At 43.3% G+C, this 18,512-nt stretch overlaps 1 protein-coding gene across 1 annotated transcript; it reads left to right on the forward strand.

Moving 5' to 3' along the window:
• The first annotated feature begins 3,526 nt into the window (after positions 1–3,526).
• LOC148349995 (N-acetyllactosaminide beta-1,3-N-acetylglucosaminyltransferase 2) lies at positions 3,527–4,801 on the forward strand. The gene has a single exon (XM_088356240.1). The coding sequence runs from the start codon at positions 3,527–3,529 to the stop codon at positions 4,799–4,801; it is 1,275 nt and encodes a 424-aa protein (XP_088212366.1).
• Positions 4,802–18,512: the final 13,711 nt, after the last annotated feature.

Here is an 18,512-nt window from a genome sequence, read left to right on the forward strand (position 1 = left end):
ATTTAAGGTCTCTTATCATTTTTCTACTTACTGTGTCCATTCCATGTTTACCGTTTAGCGCCATGTCTAATCTCGTTGTAAACAATGTTTCACAACGTTGATATCAATGTAAATAAAGACAATTCAATTGATAAATAAACTCATATTGTATTCACATTAAAACAAGATCTCTTGAAACAAGGACTAACTGTCATGATCACTGATGTGACTCGGCTGTGGCTCCCTGTCCCTATTTATACCCACTCCTTTCTGTCACCTGTTGTCAGTCCATCCGTGAACCTCAGTGAACACTAGGCAAGCCTTTTTCAACCCTGACTCCGGCCTGTTTTTTGCTCCCGTCTGTCCCCCAGCTTCGACCCGTTTTTGATCCTGACCACGTCTGCTCTCCTGTCCCGGCGTCCGAACTCCTTTTGTCCCCAACTACGTCTTCTCTCTTTTTCTTGCTTACGATTTGCTTCCGACCACATTTTTGCCCTCCTGTACCGGCTCCCGACCCGCTTTTTCCGTCCCCGACACCGCCATCGCTCGCCACGGAAGATCCACTTCCGCGTTCAGAGCGACTTGCTTCCCGTGCCCAGCGAAAACCGGATCGTTTCTTCCAATAAAAACTTCGGTCTACGAACCTCTGTTGATACAAACCTTTTGACCCTGACTCCTGCCTGTCCCTTTTTTGCACCCGTTTTTCCACTTGACCGTTCCTGATCTCCCCGTTTGTCTCCAGCTACGACCTGTTTTGATCCCGACTACGTCTACTCTCCCGTCCCGGCTTACGACCCATTTTTGATTCCGACTACGTCTACTCTCCCGTCCTGGCTCACGACGCATTTCTGACCCCGACCACACTTTTGCTCACCCTGTCCCGGCTACCGACCTGTTTTTCCGTCCCTGACACTGCCATCACTCGCTACGGAAGATCCACTCCCGCATTCGGATCACAATCCGATTGCGGGAGCGACTTACTTCCCGCGTCCAGCGAGCACTTCCCTTCCTCTTCCTATATCTCAATACAATTCTGAGAAAACGCAACGCAAGTGGGTCCTGTCTCCGTTCTGGTCCTGACACTAACAGGGCCATGGCCACTCCAGACAAGCATGATGCTGCTAATGTCATTGCACTATTTTTAATTGCACTATTTATTGATGCACTCACAATTTAGGCACCTCTTCACTACCTTGTAATTATTGCCTATTCTAAGGTTAGCGTAGGGTTAAGGTTATTCTTTTTCTTTTTCTTATTGAATGTATATCTTGTCCGCAACGATTGAAATTCTGATTTAATCGAAGAAGGCGTCCTAATCTTCGAAGCGAGTGTATTCGTGTAAGGTCTGCAAAGAACCATTGACGGAGTTAATAAATCTCGCTGGGCCGTTGGCACGGCGACAAGGACTCCAGAGACCGCAGGGATGAAAATAAACATGCTTCGAGACATTCATGGAGAAGGTCGGGTTGGTTAAAGGGACAGTGCGTATTATTTGAACGCTAGATCTCACTGTGCTGGAAAGAATGTGGAGTCTTAGACCCAGAACCAGCAGGCTCAAGGACAGCTTCTTCCACCAGGCTGTCAGGACTCTGAACTCTCTCCTTGGCCTACCTCCCTCCCACATCTCTGCCTTGCAAAACTGCTCTTTTTAGATTCCGCTTTAAAATTAGGATTTTTTTTTTAAATTCTGAACTTTGTATATTTTATATCTTATATGCATACTTTTTTGTTTTTGTGTATTATTTAATGCATGTTTGCAAGTGGGGATGAGGAAGTAATTTAATCTGTGCTCCATGTTGTGCAACTAGCACATTGGACAATAAAGTAAAAAAAAAAATACTGTGTAGCACAACTAAAAACGAGTGCTAAAAAGCAGAAAGAAAAGTACAAAGTACATAGACTCAAGGTGACCCAAAAATCATTTTTTCTCTCTTTTTTTTGTCTAGGTTTTGTTTTTTGGGTACCCATAGCTCTCTCTAGGTGAGGCTCATGTTATGTCCCAATACATGTAAATTTATCAGATATGCATATTTTTATGATAGTTCATTTATTGTTGTTATTTTTTAAAACAAGTATGTTTCTTTTAAATAAACAATGTTTTTTCAGTTCACCAAAACAGAAGCCCTAGTTATGCTGCTGCGGGAAGTCAGACTGCTAGCTGATCTCTCTCACATATATATATATATATATATATATATATATATATATATATATATATATATATATATATATATATATATATATATATATATATATATATATATATATCATGAACCGAAACAGGATCTGGACCCAAATGCGTGACATTACTCACACAAGCCTTTTATTTTACGGGAAATGGGAAGTCATGCACGTTGGGCAGCAGTCTGGCATAAAATGATAGGAAGCCAGAGGCCGACCAGATCGATACCAATTGCCCGAGTTGATATCGGACAGATGGGGTCGATACCGGACAGGACGGGAGAGACAGGATTGATATCGAAGCAGGATATCGAACATAAACAGGACAAACTAGACGGGAACGAAACTGGAAACCGATATTAAACAACGGGACGGAAAGGATTGACATCAAAACAGGATATCGAACATAAACAGGACAAACTAGACGGGAACGAAACTGGAAACCGATATTAAACAACGGGACTGAAAGGATTGATATCAAAACGGGAGATCGAACATAAACAGGACAAACTAGACGGGAACAGAACCGGGAACCAATATTAAACAGGACAAAATAAACGGATACCGGACAGGACGGGACTGACAGGGTTGATATTGAAACAGGATATCGAAATTCAACAGGACAAATTAGACAGGTACAAAAACTGGAGGGAATAATAAACAGGATACAAATAGACAGGAACGAAACTAGAAACCGATAGTAAACAGGACAAAAAATGAACGGGAACCATACCGGACAGGAAATACCAACAGGAAACAGGACCGAGGTCAAAACCGACGTCTTGTGGGGCAGAGGTTCATTGACGGACTGACTTTGTTTAATACTATTTATTATTAATCAATATTGCTTCATTGTTTTTTTTGGTCCTTTTTATTTTTTACTTCTTTTTCTTCATTTTTCATACTTTCTTGCATTTTCCCCTTACCGACTTTTCTTCTTTTTTTTGTTTCTTTTTTCTTCTTGCTTTCTTGTTTCCATTTTCTTTTCCTTTACTCCATCATTTTCCACATTTTTCTTGAGAAAAATGAATGAGAATGAGAAAAATGAGAAGATAAATCATGTGGTTTGGTCGCTTTGAGTCTCCGTAGTGTGTATTCCTCCTTACAGCCACATCTAGTGGACAACTATTATACCTTTTCATGATAGTTCATACACACTGTCCCTTTAAAGCTTGTTTGTGTGCATTTACACAATTACAATTACAGTACAAACATCTTCTTTGTACCTTTATCTCTTTGTTTTCTTTGTCCTCACTGTAAAATGTGGACCTGGAGTGCCACGTCCAATATATTCAACCCATGTTGTAACAATGACAATAAAGGTATATTCTATTCTATTCTATTTGCAGTGGTTTCACCAAAGAGGATGGGCAGATGCTGCAAGTGCAACGGGAGGCTGCTCTGCCTGTGCCTCCTCCCGTGCATGATGACCGGCCACCTTCTCATTTACATCATGGTGACCATCTTCGTCACCATTTCTTACGCTCCCCCCAAAATAAGCGTCCACTACATCGCCCCGGGGATTTCGGCCAATTCCGGAGCTCTGGCCTCGCATCCTCTCAGCCCCTTCTGGAAACTTCACGTGGAGCACAGCGCCTTGTGGAACCGATTGCAACACTCCTTGGACCGACGTTATAATCCCATTCTTCAGGGAAATGCCACCAGGAAGGAACCTGGAGATGTTGACCAGGATGGATGCCTGGGGTTTTCCGACCTTCGATTTGATGTGAGTGATTTCCCGGATCATATGAGAGCGTTTGTGAGGTCCTTGCGTTGCAGGAGTTACCCCATACTCATAAATCAACCTGCTCTGTGCACAAAGAACCGAACGGAACCCAGGTCGGACTACCCCCTGCTCCTCATGGCTATCAAATCCCAAGTGGGCAACTTCGAAAACCGGCAAGCCATTCGGCAAACCTGGGGACGAAGACGTTCGGGGGACAAAAAGACCGGATCTGTGCGCACTGTTTTCCTTCTGGGGAGGCAGGACGACTCCCACCCGGACCTGAAGACCCTTCTGGACCTGGAGAACCGCAAACACAAAGACATCCTGCAGTGGGATTTCCAGGATTCCTTTTTCAACCTGACTTTAAAGGACTTGCTGTTTTGGAGCTGGCTCCAACGCTACTGCCCCACGGCGGTTTTCGTCTTCAAGGGGGACGATGACGTTTTCGTGAGGACGGGGGTCCTTCTGGAGGTCTTGAATGCCAAGTGGAAGGAGCACCAACAGAGACGGAATGAGACACACTTGGATTTCTTTATGGGGGAGGTGATTCAGAACGCCGGGCCCAACCGGGATCCCTCCACCAAATATTACATCCCCGAGAGATTCTACAAAGGGGTTTACCCTACGTACGCCGGGGGTGGCGGGGTGGTCTACTCCGGCTCCCTGGCCTCGCGTCTCAGGGAAGTGTCAGCCAAGGTGGTCCTCTTCCCCATCGATGACGTCTTCCTGGGAATGTGCCTGGAGAGGTTGGGCCTGGTCCCCAGTCATCACCCGGGCTTTTTGACCTTCGATCTCCCGGAGACGGACAGGGGCAACCCCTGCGCTTACAAGTCGGTCCTGCTGGTGCACAGGCGGAATCCAAAGGAGATGTTGACTCTTTGGAAGAAGTTGAGGGACCTACAGGACAGGTGTTGATGTTCGGATAGCTGGAAGAACTTTCTTTATGTGCATACAATTGATCAAAAATCTATATATTTTATCATATTTTCTGCATTGTAATGTTCACTGGTTTTTAAAAATCACCTCAAAAAGTGTCAGGGGACCGGACCAGAACGGAAGCAGGAGGCAGGAAGGGAGAACTCATTTGCGCTGACGATCAGTACTTTTATTTAGCAAAATAAAAGTCGTCCAACTCTCAGGGACAAACAAAACAAAAACAGGCTTACAGGCAAACAGGAACAAAGACCAGGGAATTACTCACAAAACAGGTTTTAACTCAAAACGTGCAAAAACAGGTTTCTTCCGACTCAAACAAAACAGGACAGAGCAAAACAGAACAGAAAATGTAATGAACCAGCACCCGCAATACCCACAACCCACCCTTAAGAAGCACACACGCAAATTATCTGATCAGCTACAGCCGGTGCCCAGGGGGCGGGGCCAGCCGGTCGCCACGGCGACCATGCTGGACACGACAAAAAGGGTAGTTTTTTTTATCATACAATGTTAATTATAAGGTGTATTTATCTAAAAGAGGGGTCTCCAGGTGCCCCCTGAGGACAGGTAAAGTTCCCGTGAACCTTTTTTGAAAATACCTCACCTGTGCTGGGTCATTGTCATTTTCGAGTAAAATGTTTTTTTTATGTCTTTAACGGTATCATTTGAACCCTGTTTCCGACATTTCTTTTTTTTTTTTTCTTTCTCTTTTCCTTTTTTTCACTTTCTTTTATTCTCTCTTATTCTTTGTCTCTTTCTTTTTCTCTATTTGTCTTCTCTTTTTTTCTCCTGCTCTCTCTTTTCATCTTTTCTCTGTATCTTTCTCTTTTTCTCTCATTCTTTTTTATCTCTCCCTCCATCTCCCCCTCTCTGTTCTTCTCTCTTCTACTCTTTGTTTTTCTCTTTCTTTCTTCATTTGTTTCTCTCTCATTCTCTTTTTCTCTTTCTTTTTTTCCTCTCACTTTCTCTCTCTTTCTGTCTCTCTTTTCTTTATCTCTCACTCTTCATTCTCTCTTTTATCTTTCTACTTCTATCAATAAACTGGTAATAACATAGAAACAACATAGTAAGTAGAACATAAGTAACAGGACTCAATTGCGTAACGTTTACCATAAGTTTTGTTGAAAGAAAGAGATCCGGTGTTTGCTGGACGCAAGTCGCTCTCGCACTCGGATTGGGATCTGAACACAGACAGTGTCAGGGACGGAAAAACAGGTCGATAGCCAGGACAGGAGAGCAAAAACCTGGTCGGGGTCAGAAACGAGTCGTAAGTCGGGACAGGAGAGCAGACGTGGTCGGGATCAAAAACGGGTCATAAGTCGGGACGGGAGAGCAGACGTGATTGAGATCAAAACAGGTCGTAGCAGGAGACAAATGGGAGCCGGCAGAAGTCAGGGTCGAAAAAGGCTTGCCTTGTATAAACAGAGGTTCGCAGAAGGACTGACAACAGGGGATTGACAGGACAGGGTTTAAGTAGGGACAGGTGAGCGGGCACAGGTGAGTCACATCGGTAATCATGACAGTTTTTATTTCAGAACGATATATAAAACCGGATGCCTCTCTGAGATTGATCGGTTGATAAATGTCGCGATCTCAAAACATGCAATGGGAATTAAAACCAGGTTGCATGAGGTGAGAGCGCCAAAACCTAGCCACTTTCCCTAGTGATGTAAGCTGTCGTACCACAAGCCATTAGATTTGATCTTATCATCAAAATATCTTTACTCAGGGTGCCAGAAACAAATGTTAGAGAATGGAGGAAACAGAAAGTCATGCAGAAAAGGCACGACGAGAGTAACAACTCTTTGATATATCTGATAATAAATCGGACAGTGCGTATCTTTTAGGACGAGTTTCTGTTTTCTCAATTCATTCATTTGTTTTTCGGGCACCATGAGTAAAAACAGTCAGATAATTTTGGAGAGGACGTCGTTGGGCGTCGCCCCAAAATATACGCAGAGGCGAGATATGGCAGAGAGGGAACAGCAACATTCATCTAAGACACGTTCAAGCCACGTTTTCGACATGCTTAGTCAGCAAATTGTGATTTCTTGTATCAACATTGTTTCATAACATCCTACCAGATGTCTGTTATCAGCTCCAAAGCTGCTGACTTACAGTTAATCCACAACAATAATGAGATCAAATAAAATGCATTTTTTGTGTGTCATCTGTATCATGAGTGGTTTAGTGGTTAGGCGTCAGTGCTTGCCCCTGCTACCCAGGTTCGATTCCCGTTGCAAAGAAATAGTTGCGATTTTGGTCAGCCATGTTTTACAAAAGATCAAAAATTCCACAAATTCCGTGGTCTACTGTAAGACCTTGTGTCAGAAACATCGATATAAGGCCCGCTCTCGATGATGTGTTTTAAGGTGCACCTTATAGTCCAGAAAATACGGTATTTATATATATCATTTATATTTTAAATTATCTTTTTAATGTTTTTATTTTATGAAATATTTATTCGAATAATTCATCTTGCTTTGTTTCTGTGCGAGGTTGTACTTATTTATCCAATACTATTTATTCAATAATTTTTGTTTTGAATATTTATTTTATTTTTCAATAGTTTGTGCTTAGTGTACAAGCTGACATATTTAACAAAATCATATTTATTTTCATTCAGTGAATTATTCTTTATTTTAGTAAATATGTATTATTACTGTTTTATATGTATAATTTTCTCGGCTTTGTTTGTGTGGAGGGTTTTATTTATTTATTGTTTTTTAAATTTCTTTTGGTTTGTATTTTATTAAATATTTGTTAATTTCATTTTTTTCGATTTTTTTTATTTAATTGAATATTTATTTTATTTTGAAAATATTTTATGAGGCTTTGTTTGTGTGTGTGAGATGGCTTACAATTCATTAAAAACATGATTTATGATTTCAATTCTATTTACTAGTTTTATTTTTTATTGTTTTTATTTGATTAAATGTGATATCATTAAAAAGTTGTGATGCTTTGTGTTCAAAAGTGGTGGACAAATCATTAAAACTCTATTCATGTCATGAACCGGAACAAGATCAGGACCCAAGTGCGTGACGTTTCTCACACAAGCTTTTATTTTATGGGAAGTGGGACTGACGAGATCGATACCAATTGCCCGAGCAGATATAAGACAGATGGGGGTGATACCGGACAGGACGGGACAGACAGGATTGCTATTGAAACAGGATATCGAAATTAAACAGAACAAGCTAGACGGGAACAAAAACTGGATAGAATAATAAACAGGATACAAATAGACAGGAGCGAAACTAGGAACCGATATTAAACAGGACAAAAAAATGAACGGGAACCATACCGGACAGGAAATACCAACAGGAAACAGGACCGAGTCAAAACCCACGTCTTGCGGGGCGGAGGTTTGTTGACGGACTGACAAAAGAAGAGTGAGGGCACTGAGCTTAAATAGACGGAAAGCCAACCCGTCAACGAGCTGCAGCTGGCGCCACACGGGCGGGGCCAATTGGGCGCCATGGCAACTGTGACAATTCATTTTTTTTATTACTCTTTAATGTTTTTATTTTATTGATGATTTATTCTTATTTTGATTAATTTAGTGTAATATCGACATGATTTGATATATCAGTGATTGATTAGATTGAATATCTGTTTTTAATAATAAAAACAAGATTTTAAATCCGCCTGAAATTTATTTTTCAATACTCTGTGTCATTACAACAATATACAAATATTTTATGTAATAAACGTGATGAATATTTTAATGTATTAGCGTTTTTTCTTGCGTGTCTTACATTATTTTGTATCTCAACTAATCCGGGCAGCACGGCGGCGCAGTGGTTAGCGCTTGTGCGGCACAGTTCATGTCATGGGAACCTGTTGTGGGTTCAAATCCAGCTCCAGACTTTCTGTGCGGAGTTTGCATGTTCTCCCCGTGCTTGCGTGGGTTTCCTCCGGGCATTCCGGTTTCCTCCCACATTCCAAAGACATGCATTTCAGGTGAATTGGTCGGTCCAAAATTGTCCCTAGGTGTGAATGAGCAAATGAGTTTTCTGTCCCTGTGTGCCCTGCGATTGGCTGGCAACCAGTTCAGGGTGTCCCCTGCCCACTGCCCGATGATTGCTGGGATGGGCTCCAGCCCCCCGCGACCCTACTGAGGATAAGCGGTACGGCTAATGAGATGAGATGAGACTAATCCGTCTCGAGAAAACCTGTGTAGCGTGTCATATAGATAAGACCACTAGGTGGCAAAACCGCACAACAATTTGTCATTGCAGGGCAAGGCTGCGTTTCAAGTAGCTGCCGCTAGAGGTCAGGATTTTATAAGGATCAATATTATGGTGTCGTGATCGAAAAGGTAGGAACTACAGAATTCATTTATTTTGTTTATATTCTGTCAAAAATGAGACATTATATTTGGAGAAATACTCTAAAAAAATCGGAAACCAGAACTCAATTTTATTGGAAAAATTTGGATTCAAAATATGAATATATGTTTTTTCAAATTAAAAACGTGTTTAGAATTCAGAGTAACTTCAGGTAGCTTATTCATCTTTTATCCATTTAATTGTGTTATTATTATTGTTTTTACATGGAATTGTAGGAAGAATTTCTTAAAGAAGTGGGGAAGGGTGACCAAACTATGACCCGTGGGGGCATTTTGCGTCCTGCCAACTGTCTATTTATAGCCCAACACTGTCATGATTCTGATTGGCTCCCTGTCACTATTTGAACCCAGTCCTGTCTGTCCCCTTTTGTCAGTCCGTCTGCGAACCTCAGTGAACACTAGGCAAGCCTTTTTCGACCCTGACTCCCACCTGTCCCGCTTTTTGCTCCCGTCTGTATCCGGCTTCGACCCGTTTTGATCCTGACCGCGTCTGCTCTACCGTCCCGGCTTACGACCTCTTTTTTTCCCCGACTACGTCTACTCTCCCGTTCTGGCTTACGACTCGCTTCCGACCCCGACCACGTTTTTTCCGTCCCTGACACCGGTATTCGACCACATACTGCATCTGCTTCTCTTCATGTTTTTGTTAAGGGCAAGCTAGTTTCAGTTCAGAGATACCTTTCATTGTATCCCTATCATGTTTTGTTCCGTTGGAGCTGGTCGGTGTTGGAACACTATGCGATGGTTCTGTGATCGCCTTTGGATACTTCTTTCGTCATCTACCTTTCATGTTTTTTTCATCTTGATGTAGTTCGTCTTTACCTGTTATGTAGCAATCAGACCTTAGTTCAAGTAGCATTGATGTCACGGTTGCCATGGCGCCCAATTGGCCCCGCCCCTGTGGCGCCAGCTCATTGACAGATAGGCTTTCCGTCTATTTAAGCTCAGTGCTCTCACTCTTCCTTTCTCAGTCTGTCATCGAAGCTCTGCCCTGCAAGACGTGGGTTTTTGACTCCGTCCTGTTTCCTGTTGGTATTTCCTGTCAGGTATTGTTCCCGTTTATTTTGTCCTGTTTAATATCGATTTCCAGTTTCGTTCCAGACTTGTTTGTCCGGTTTAATTTCGAGAGCCTGTTTTGATATCAATTCTGTCCGTCCCATTGTTTAATATCGGTTTCCAGTTTCGTTCCAGTCTAGTTTGTCCTGTTTCATTTCAATATCCTATTTTGATATCAATCCTGTCTGTCCCGTTGTTTAATATCGGTTTCCAGTTTCGTTCCCGTCTAGTTTGTCCTGATTATTTTCGTTATCCTGTTTTGATATCAATCCTGTCTGTCCCGTCCTACCCGGTATCAACCCCATCTGTCCGATATCTGCTCGGGCAATTTGTATCGATTTCGTCGGCCTCTGACTTCCTGTCATTCCACACCAAACTACTGCGTAACATGCATGACTCCCCATTTCCCGTAAAATAAACGGCTTGTGTGAGAAACGTCACGCTTTTGGGTCCTGTTCCGGTTCCGTTTCTTGACAATTGATGCCTTCTAATGATGAAAATCCTAATAAACTTCCTTGTTGTGTTTCTTTACACTATCCAATACCAATTCCTCTTCCGTAAATAATTCCCTTTTCTCAAAAATGACTAAATTTTGTGCAGGCTTTGGGAATAACGGAACACATGGAACGGCAAAAATGATGTCGGCAAGCTGTGTGGATTTATTTTCATTTGTTTCTGTCGCATTTGATGTTAGTTTTGCCGGAGATCAAAGAGATCAAAGCCAGGGGAGAAAGCTTACCACATGTTGTGAGTCATCATTTTATTCATATTTAGTTTCTTTTGTCTATTATTAGCATATTTGGTATTGAAGTAATCCAAAAGTAATTGAAAGTAATCAAGTTAAAGTAACCCTACCCAACCCTGGTGTTATTATATTTTTACATGTAAGTGTAAGAATTTCTTTAAGAAGTGGGGGAAGGGTGACCAAACTATGACCCGTGGTTGGCTCCCCTGTCACTATTTGAACCCAGTCCTGTCTGTCCCCTTTTGTCAGTCCGTCTGCGAACCTCAGTGAACACTAGGCAAGCCTTTTTTCGACCCTGACTCACCCCTGTCCCGCTTTTTGCTCCCGTCTCTGTCCGGCTTCGACCCGTTCTGATCCTGGCCTCATCTGCTCTACCGTCCCGGTTTACGACCTCTTTTTGTCCCCGACCACGTCTACTCTCCTTTCCTGGCGTACGACTCGCTTCCGACCCCGACCACGCCTTGTTGTGTTTCTTTACACTATCCAATACCGATTCCTTTTCCGTAAATAATTCCCTTTTCTCAAATAGTGTGTCTATGTTTACAAGAACCACTTGACAGTTTTACGCTTTGAATTTTCAGCCCCTACAGGGAAAACTTTGGACATGAACCACTGAGAAGCCTTTAGAATGTTCTTTCTTCTTATTCTCGCTACTTTGACATATTTTGCCTCTCCCGGCTACCAACACGGTGTCAATATCTCTGACATCCAAAGAGAATATCTCAGATTCTCATTCTAAGGTAGGTTCACCCTCGCATGAACTCCCCGAATCGAACCGAGATAAGAAACCGAGCGAGGGGAAGAAAGCCAGGATGTAAATGATGTCCCGACGTTTGCTAGCTTGAGGGCTAACGCCTACGGAGGCGCCGAAGGTACCGGGACATCACAACAAGAAATTCAGGACTTCCCTGCTCTTGTTTCAGTCTAGTCCTAACGGGGACGGGTTTTGAAGGCCCCGTTACCGTCTTCTTGCCACATCAAAGAGACGTTTCGTACCTTGAGACGGCGCTAGCTCGTCAACATGCTGTCGCTAGCTCGCGTGATGCTAATTGGCTGCTGAGCAGAATGTCGGTGCGGGAGAGTCTTCGTGTACCTGCCGAATTGTGAGTCAACCCGGAGTGAAGACGTGTTTATAGCGGGGACTGACGACCATACACGTCGACTTGTCTCGATTTTTACGTGGAAAACACAATCGGTCTCTGGAATATTAAAAGAAACAACATGTGCTTGTTATCATTACCGATATGCATACCGATATGGCCCCCTGTCCCTATTTAAACCCACTCCTATCCGTCCCCTTTGTCAGTCCGACTGCAAACCTCAGTTAACACAAGGCAAGGTTTTTTTGACCCTGACTCCAACCTTTTTGCTCATGTCTGTCCCCCGGCTTCGACTCGTTTTTGATCTTGACCACGTCTACTCTCTCGTCTGTTAGTCGGCTTCGACCCGTATTTTGATCCTGACCACTTCTACTCTCCTCTCCTGGCTTTCGACTCGTTTCCGACCCCGACCACGTTTTTGCTCTCCCGTCCTGGCTACTGTCCCGTTTTTTGCTCCCGTCTGTTCCCCGCCTTTGATCCTGACCACGTCGACTCTCCCGTCCCGGCTTTCGACCTCTTTTAGTCCCCGACTACGTCTTCTCTCCTGTTCTGGCTTACGACTCGCTTATGACCCTGACCACGTTTTTGCTCTCCTGTACTGACCTGTTTTTTTCCGTCCCCGACACCGCCGTCGCTCGCCACGGAAGATCCGCTTTCGCATTCAGAGTGACCTGCTTCCCGTGTCCGGCCATCACGGGATCGTGGGCGCAACCATTTCTCTTTCTTCTAATAAAACTGTGGGTCCTGTCTCCGTTCCGCCCTGACAAAAATGTAATACTGCAATATAATAAAATGTAATGTAAATAAAATGAAAGGACCGTTGAATTTAAACGAACAAAATAGTCACAAAAATAAATTTCCACCTGTTTTTTTGCTCCCGTCTGTGCCCAGCTTCGACCTGTTTATGATCCTGACCACGTCTATTCTCCCGTCCTAGCTTTCGACCTCTTTTTGTCCCCGACCACGTCTACTCTCCTTTCCTGGTTTACGACTCGCTTCCGACCCTGACCACGTTTTTGCTCCTTGACACCGCCATAACTCACCACGGAAAATCCGCTTCCGCGTTCAGAGCGTCAAAAACCTGTAAAAATATTACATTTTGCAATTTTTCTTGTCATGATTACTGATGTGATTAACCTGTTCCCGCTCATTTGGCGCCAACCACCGCGGGTTCTGATTGGTTCCCTGTCACTATTTGTTTTATTTTGATATCCTGTTTTGATATCAATTCTGTCTGTCCTGTTGTTTAATATCAATTTCCAGTTCTGTTCCCGTCTAGTTTGTCCTGTTTATTTTCGATATCCTGCTTTATATAACAATATTGTCTGTCCTGTCCTGTCCGGTATCAACCCCATCCGTCCGATATCAACTCGGGCAATTGATATCGATCTCGTCGGCCTCTGGCTTCCTATCATTTCACGCCAGACTGCTGCCTAAGGTGCATGACTCCCCATTTTCCTTTAAATACAAGGCTTGTGTGAGAAACGACACGCATTTGGGTCCTGATCCTGTTCCGGTTCATGACATTTCTGGCCAAATTTTGGTTTGAAATGTAGGTTCCAGATCAGGGAATGTTGTAATGGTGATCAGTGCAGTCCTTTGAGACTTTACATGATCAAGGGCGTCACAAATAAGCATGACTTGACCTGCACCCGGCCCACAGGTTGAAAAACGCGGTGACAATCTCAAGTAAGATAGAAAAAAATAGAAAAAAATAGCTGGCGAGGTGAAGTGGCTATGAAAGTCCCGTCACGTCTGTGAGCCCCGATTAAGATGTTGCTCCACTTTCCAGCAGACGGACGTGTTTTGGGGGTGGGGGATGGAGTGAGGCAGATGAGACGGGAGAACGCCAGATGAGGAGGAGGACGGGGCGAGAACGAGAGCCAATGAGGCGAGAAAAAACAGGGAGAAATGGAGGTAGTCGAACGCTGCGGTAGTTGAGTTGTGGAGGAGGGGAAAATGAAGCCTTATCTGCTAGTTATCATACACACACGCCATAAAATTCAGTTTATAAGCCGCACCCATGTATATTTTTCAAAGAAAAAACATTTTGTACATGCATAAGCCGCACCTGACTATAAGCCGCATGTGCCCACATCGAAACATGAGATAGTTACAAAGAAAGACGGTACGCAGAAAAGCGTTTTAATAATATACGTTACCTAAACGGAAGCACGGCGGCGCAGTGGTTAGTGCGTCTGAGATCGTACCTCCAGTGTGGAGTTTGCATGTTCTCCCCGTGCTTGCGTGGGTTTCCTCCCACATTCCAAAAAACATGCGTGTCAGGTTAATTGGCTGGTCCAAATTGTCCCTAGGTGTGAATGAGCGAGTGAGTTGTCTATCCCTGTGTGCCTGGCAACTAGTTCAGGGTGTCCCCTGCCCACTGCCCGAAGACAGCTGGGATGGGCTCCAGCACCCCCGTGACCCTACTGAGGATAAGCGGTGGCGATACCTTTACCCACAGGTGTCAAACAGGCGGCCCGCGGGCCAGATCAGGCCCGGTAACGGATTGAATCCGGCCCGCGAGACAACAACCAGAGATGCACAAGAGAAAAACAAGCTGCAGGTTGCCAAAGCCAGGTGCTTCTCACAAAGACACTGTACTTGTATTTATTTCTCTCTCTCTCTCTCTCTCTCTCTCTCTCTGTGTCTCTCTCTCTCTCTCTGTGTGTCTCTCTCTCTCTCTCTCTCTCTCTCTCTCTCTCTCTCTCTCACCCCTTTTCTCCCACTCTCTGTCTCTTTCACTCTCCGTGTCTCTCTTTTTCTCTCCCTTTGTTGCTCTTTGTCTCTTTCCCTCTCTGTGTCTTTTTAACTTATTTTGCTCTCATTTCCTTTTTTCCTTTTCTCTCTTTTCTCTTTCTCTCTTCCTACCCTTCGTGCTTTATTTTCTCTTTTCTCTCCTTCTGTCTTTCTATTTCTCTTTGGATTTCTTTCTTTGTCTCCCTTTCTTTCCCCTTCTCTCATGACTTCACTTTTTGTCTCTTTTGTTTCTCACGCTCTCTCCCTCTCTCTCTTTCCCTTTCTTTGTCCCGCCCTCGCTCCTTTTCCTTCCCTCTTTCTCTTATTTCTTTATCTCTCTTTTTCTTTCTCTTTAATCTACTCGTCCGGCCCCGACAGAATGTTTGTTCTATCGTGTGGTTAAAATGAGTTTGACACCCCTTAATGGACTTTCGAAAGCTTAAACTCTCAGGATTCAAGATTTCAAAATATACTAATCAGAGAAACATTGCAGTCAGTCTGAAATAAGATACCTTAAAACTATAAAACCAAGGTAACGCACCATGACGTCCCCTGGGCGTCCTCAATTTCTTTGAAAATACTTGAAAAAGGCTGTGTTGCATCAAAGACAACCCATAGAATCCATCCATCCATCCATTATCTGCGTCACTTATCCTCAGTAGGGTAGCCGGGGTGCTGGAGCCCATCTCAGCTGTCTTCAGGCAGTGGGCAGGGGACACCCTGAACTGGTTGCCAGCCAGTCACAGGGGACACAGAGACAGACAATTCACTTGCTCATTCACACCTAGGAACAATTTGGACCGGCCAATGAACCTAACATGCATGTTTTTGGAATGTGGGAGTAAACCGGAGTGCCCGGAGGAAACCCACGCAAGCACGGGGAGAACATGCAAACTCCACACACGAGGTTCGATCTCATGACCTCAGAACTGTGCCGCACACGCGCTACCCACTGCGTCGCCGTGCTGCCCTCCATAGAATCCATCCGTGTAAAATATTTACACCAAAACACACGATAATGCCCAAATATTAAAAAAAAAAAATCCGCCTAAAAGCATTTCTGCACCGTAGGACATTCCTCGTAATCCGTCCCTTTTGCCAGATAACTTCCGTTTACAAATAAAGAGACTCATAAAATATTCTTAATGTGGTCGTTGTGATTGACACCTTTTCCATGATGAGGGTCTGTTCATGCTAGTTTTATTCATGCACAAAGAAAGAAATATTTTTTTGTAATACAACAAAACAAGAATAAAACATTTTTTACAGTGTCTTCCAGAAAGAGCTTTTATTTTTATTATTATTATTATTTTTTTTTTCAACTGATTGGCTCCCTGTCACTATTTGAACCTGTCAATCCCCTGTTGTCAGTCCGTCTGCGAACCTCTGTTGATACAAGGCAAACCTTTTGACCCTGACTCCCGCCTGTCCCGTTTTAGCACCCGTTTTTCCACCTGTCCGTTGCTGATCTCCCCGTTTGTCTCCGGCTACGACCTGTTTTGATCCCGACTACGTCTACTCTCCCGTCCCGGCTTACGACCCGTTTTTGATCCCGACTACGTCTACTCTCCCGTCCCGGCTCACCACGCGTTTCCGACCGCGACCACGCTTTTGCTCTCCCTGTCCCGGCTACTGACCTGTTTTTCAGTCCCTGACACCACCATCGCTCGCTACGGAAGATCCACTTCATAATAATCCGAGTGCGACTTCCTCTTCCTATATTTCAATGCAATTGTGAGAAAACGTTACTTAATTGGGTCCTGTTTCTGTTCTGGTCCAGACATACACATGCCATTTTCTACATAACAGCAGCCGTACAATATTAGGACAAGGTTTTTCCTGATAAATGTTGATATGTACAAATGTCGTGGTGAGAACGTCTCTTTGAGTGCGGAACGGAACATTTGTCTTCGGAAGCGTTGTGTGCTACAAATACATGCTAATGACCGCTATGCATCACTCGCGCTTCTTGAAAGGGGAAAATATATATGGCAAAAGGAACCTCCTCCATCATATATATATATATATATATATATATATATATACGATAGAATAAACATTCTGTCGGGGGCCGGACGAGTAGATTAAAGAGAAAGAAAAAGAGAGATAAAGAAATAAGAGAAAGAGGGAGGGAAAGGGAGAGAGGGCAAAACAAAGAAAGAAAAACAGAGAGGGAGAGAGCGTGAGAAACAAAAGAGATAAAAAGTCGTGAGAGGGGGGAAAAGAAAGGGAGAGGAGTAAAGAAATCCAAAGAGAAATAGACAGAAGGAGAGAAAAGAGAAAAGAAAGCGTGAAGGGTAGGAAGAGAGAAAGAGAAAAGAGAGAAAAGGAAAAAAGGACGTTAGAGCAAAAGAAGTTAAAAAGACACAGAGAGAGAAAGAGACAAAGAGCAACAAAGGAAGAGAAAAAGAAAGACACGGAGAGTACAGTGTCTTTGTGAGAGGCACCTGGCTTTGGCAACATCAAGTTGACATATTTCAACCTGCAGCTTGTTTTTCTCTTGCGCTTCTCTGAGTGTGGTCTCGCGGGCCGGATTCAATCCCTTAGCGGGCCTGATCTGGCCCGCGGGCCGCCTGTTTGACACCTGTGCTTTAACTGGATTACCGGTACTTTCAATGACTTTTGGATGACTCCAATAGCAAATATGCTAATAAAAGACAAAAGAAACTAAATATGAATAAAATGATGACTCACAACACGTGGTAAGCTTTCTCTCCTGGCTTTGATCTCTTTGATCTCTGGCAAAACGAACATCAAATGCCACAGAAACAAATTGAAAATAAATCGAAACAGCTTGCCAACATCATTTTTTGCCGTTCCATGTATTCCGTCATTTTATTCCCATTTAGCTTATTTTGTCTTTTATTAGCATATTTGGTATTGGAGTAATCCAAAAGTAATTGAAAGTAATCCAGTTAAAGTAACCCTACCCAAACCTGTATATACATATACATTTTATTTAGCATCATTTCACTTATTTTAAGTATCATTTATGTTCAACAATCCACATTTTCCCCATTTCTCCTTCTTTTTAAATAATTTGATGATTACATTTATGAAATACTGTAAATACAAATATACTAAATGAGTAATACATAAAAATGACATCAGATATGGGTCAAGAACCGGAACAGGACCCAAATGCGTGACGTTTCTCACACAAGCCTTTTATTTTACGGGAAATGGGGAGTCATGCACGTTAGGCAGCGGTCTGGCGTGGAATGATAGGAAGCTAGAGACCGACGAGATCGATACCAATTGCCCGAGTTGATATCGGACGGATGGGGTCGATACTGGGCAGGACGGGACAGACAGGATTGATATCAAACACTTGAGATCGAAATTAAACAGGAACAAACTAGACGGGAACAAAACTGGAAACCAATATCAAACAACGGGACGGACAGGATTGATATCAAAACAGGATATGGAAAACAAACAGGATGAACTAGACGGGACAGAAACTGGACACTGATATTAAACAGTGGGAAAAAAAGAATTGGTATCAAAACAGGGTATTGAAATTAAAAAGGACAAACTAGACGGGAACGGAACTGGAAACCGATATTAAACAACAGGACAGACAGGATTGATATCAAAACAGGATCTCGAATTCAAACAGGACCAACTAGACGGGAACGAAACTGGAAAACGAAAATAAACGGGATAAACTAGAGGGGAACAAAAACTGGAGGG

Source organism: Urocampus carinirostris, chromosome 16 (assembly GCF_059441175.1).
Source record: "Urocampus carinirostris isolate Australia breed hairy pipefish chromosome 16, RoL_Ucar_1.0, whole genome shotgun sequence".
Lineage (NCBI taxonomy): Eukaryota > Metazoa > Chordata > Actinopteri > Syngnathiformes > Syngnathidae > Urocampus > Urocampus carinirostris.